This window comes from Suricata suricatta, chromosome 17 (genome assembly GCF_006229205.1).
Source record: "Suricata suricatta isolate VVHF042 chromosome 17, meerkat_22Aug2017_6uvM2_HiC, whole genome shotgun sequence".
Classification (NCBI taxonomy): Eukaryota; Metazoa; Chordata; class Mammalia; order Carnivora; family Herpestidae; genus Suricata; species Suricata suricatta.
In genome coordinates, this window is record NC_043716.1 from 57,199,885 (window position 1) to 57,201,258 (window position 1,374).

Below are 1,374 nucleotides of genomic sequence, written 5' to 3' on the forward strand. Positions count from 1 at the left end.
GGAGCCCAGCCAGGCAGGGGGTGGGGAGCCGGGTGCCTGCCCAACAGGGGAGACCGGCCAGGGGGCCCTGCCGAGACGGCACAGGGCAAGCGGGGGGTGAGGGGTGAGCAGGGGGGCCGCAAGGGGCTTCCCCGAACCCCATCTCAGCACGGATCTCCTGAGACGGGGGAGAAAACACTTCCAGACGAAAACACACACCCCGACACTGGCGGCCCCAAACCAAATACGGAAAGACATTCTTCAAGGAGAAGGAAACTCCCCAGACGGAAGTTCAGAGATGAACAGTAACAAAATGCTAAGTGCCTGTCCGAATGTATATAAATTTTGTCACATGAAGCAAAGATGGAGTCTGTAATGTTACAAGTCACGTGACCACCACCACCAAACACAGGGGTCACCAAAGTCTCTGGTCTCTGCAGGGGGAGGGACGGCGGCCCGCACACCAGCCGCACACCAGCCACGGCAGGTGGAGACGCGGGGCCCCGGATCTCTCGGGAGTCCGCTAAGTGACAGAGGCACAACTTCCAAAACAAGAACGCGGAAAAGGAGCGACGGTGAGGAATCCCAAATCGGGCGCCTGGGGCTGGGTCAGCTCAGCGTCCGACGCTTGAGTCCCGCGCAGGCGAAGGTCTCACGGACGCCCCACGTCGGGCTCCGCAGCGAGCACGGAGCCTGCCTAGCCCCTCCCCTGCACGTGTGCATGCTCGCTCTCAAAATAAACTTTTTAAAAGAAGGAACCAGAAAAGGAACACGAAAGGTAAACACCCGGGGGAGACATTAATTAAAAGCACACACAGCACCGTCGGCAGCAAATCCCACAGGCCGAACCACTCGGGTCACGAGATCAGCATTAGACAAAGAAAAGCAAACGCAAGCCCGTGGTGAGCTGCGTGCACGCAGCACGCCGGCAGCCTCCGGGGCCCACAGCAGAGGGGCCCGGCGGGGACACCCACCCACAAGGCGGCCATGCGGGCCTCGCGGCAGGACTGCGGACCGAAAGCGTGACTCCTGACGGAGGGACGCTTCGTGACACAGGCCAGCAGCCCTGCAGAAACCCGACACTCCCGCAGTCGGCAGCCGAGACAGCAGAGAGAAGCCAAGATGAGCGTGCGGAGGGCCCGAAACCCAGCCAGCAGCCCAGCATCCCGGGCACAGGCCCGGAGCACACGGAGCCGCCAAGCAAACCCGGACACGCGGCGAAGGAAGGAAGCCACACGCTCCCTGAGCGCGGAACCCCCACGAGAGGATGACCGGCAGGCGTGAGTCCCGCAGCCTAGCGCCATCGGGGCCCCACTGGCAGGGCAGGGCCAGGGGTGTGGGGCTGACCTGGCAGGGCGCAGGACCGGGGCCCGGGGCGCACCACCGGCCGGGGGC

At 63.8% G+C, this 1,374-nt stretch overlaps 1 protein-coding gene across 1 annotated transcript in view; it reads left to right on the forward strand.

The window, feature by feature from the left end:
* Nucleotides 1-1,374, forward strand: part of LOC115281704 (ATP-dependent RNA helicase DBP5-like) — a 12,296-nt gene that overhangs the window by 5,721 nt on the left and 5,201 nt on the right. Inside the window, exon 5 of the mRNA XM_029927124.1 lies at nucleotides 1,036-1,259. Within this exon, the coding sequence (XP_029782984.1) occupies nucleotides 1,036-1,259 (224 nt within the window). The remainder of the gene's footprint in view (nucleotides 1-1,035; nucleotides 1,260-1,374) is intronic.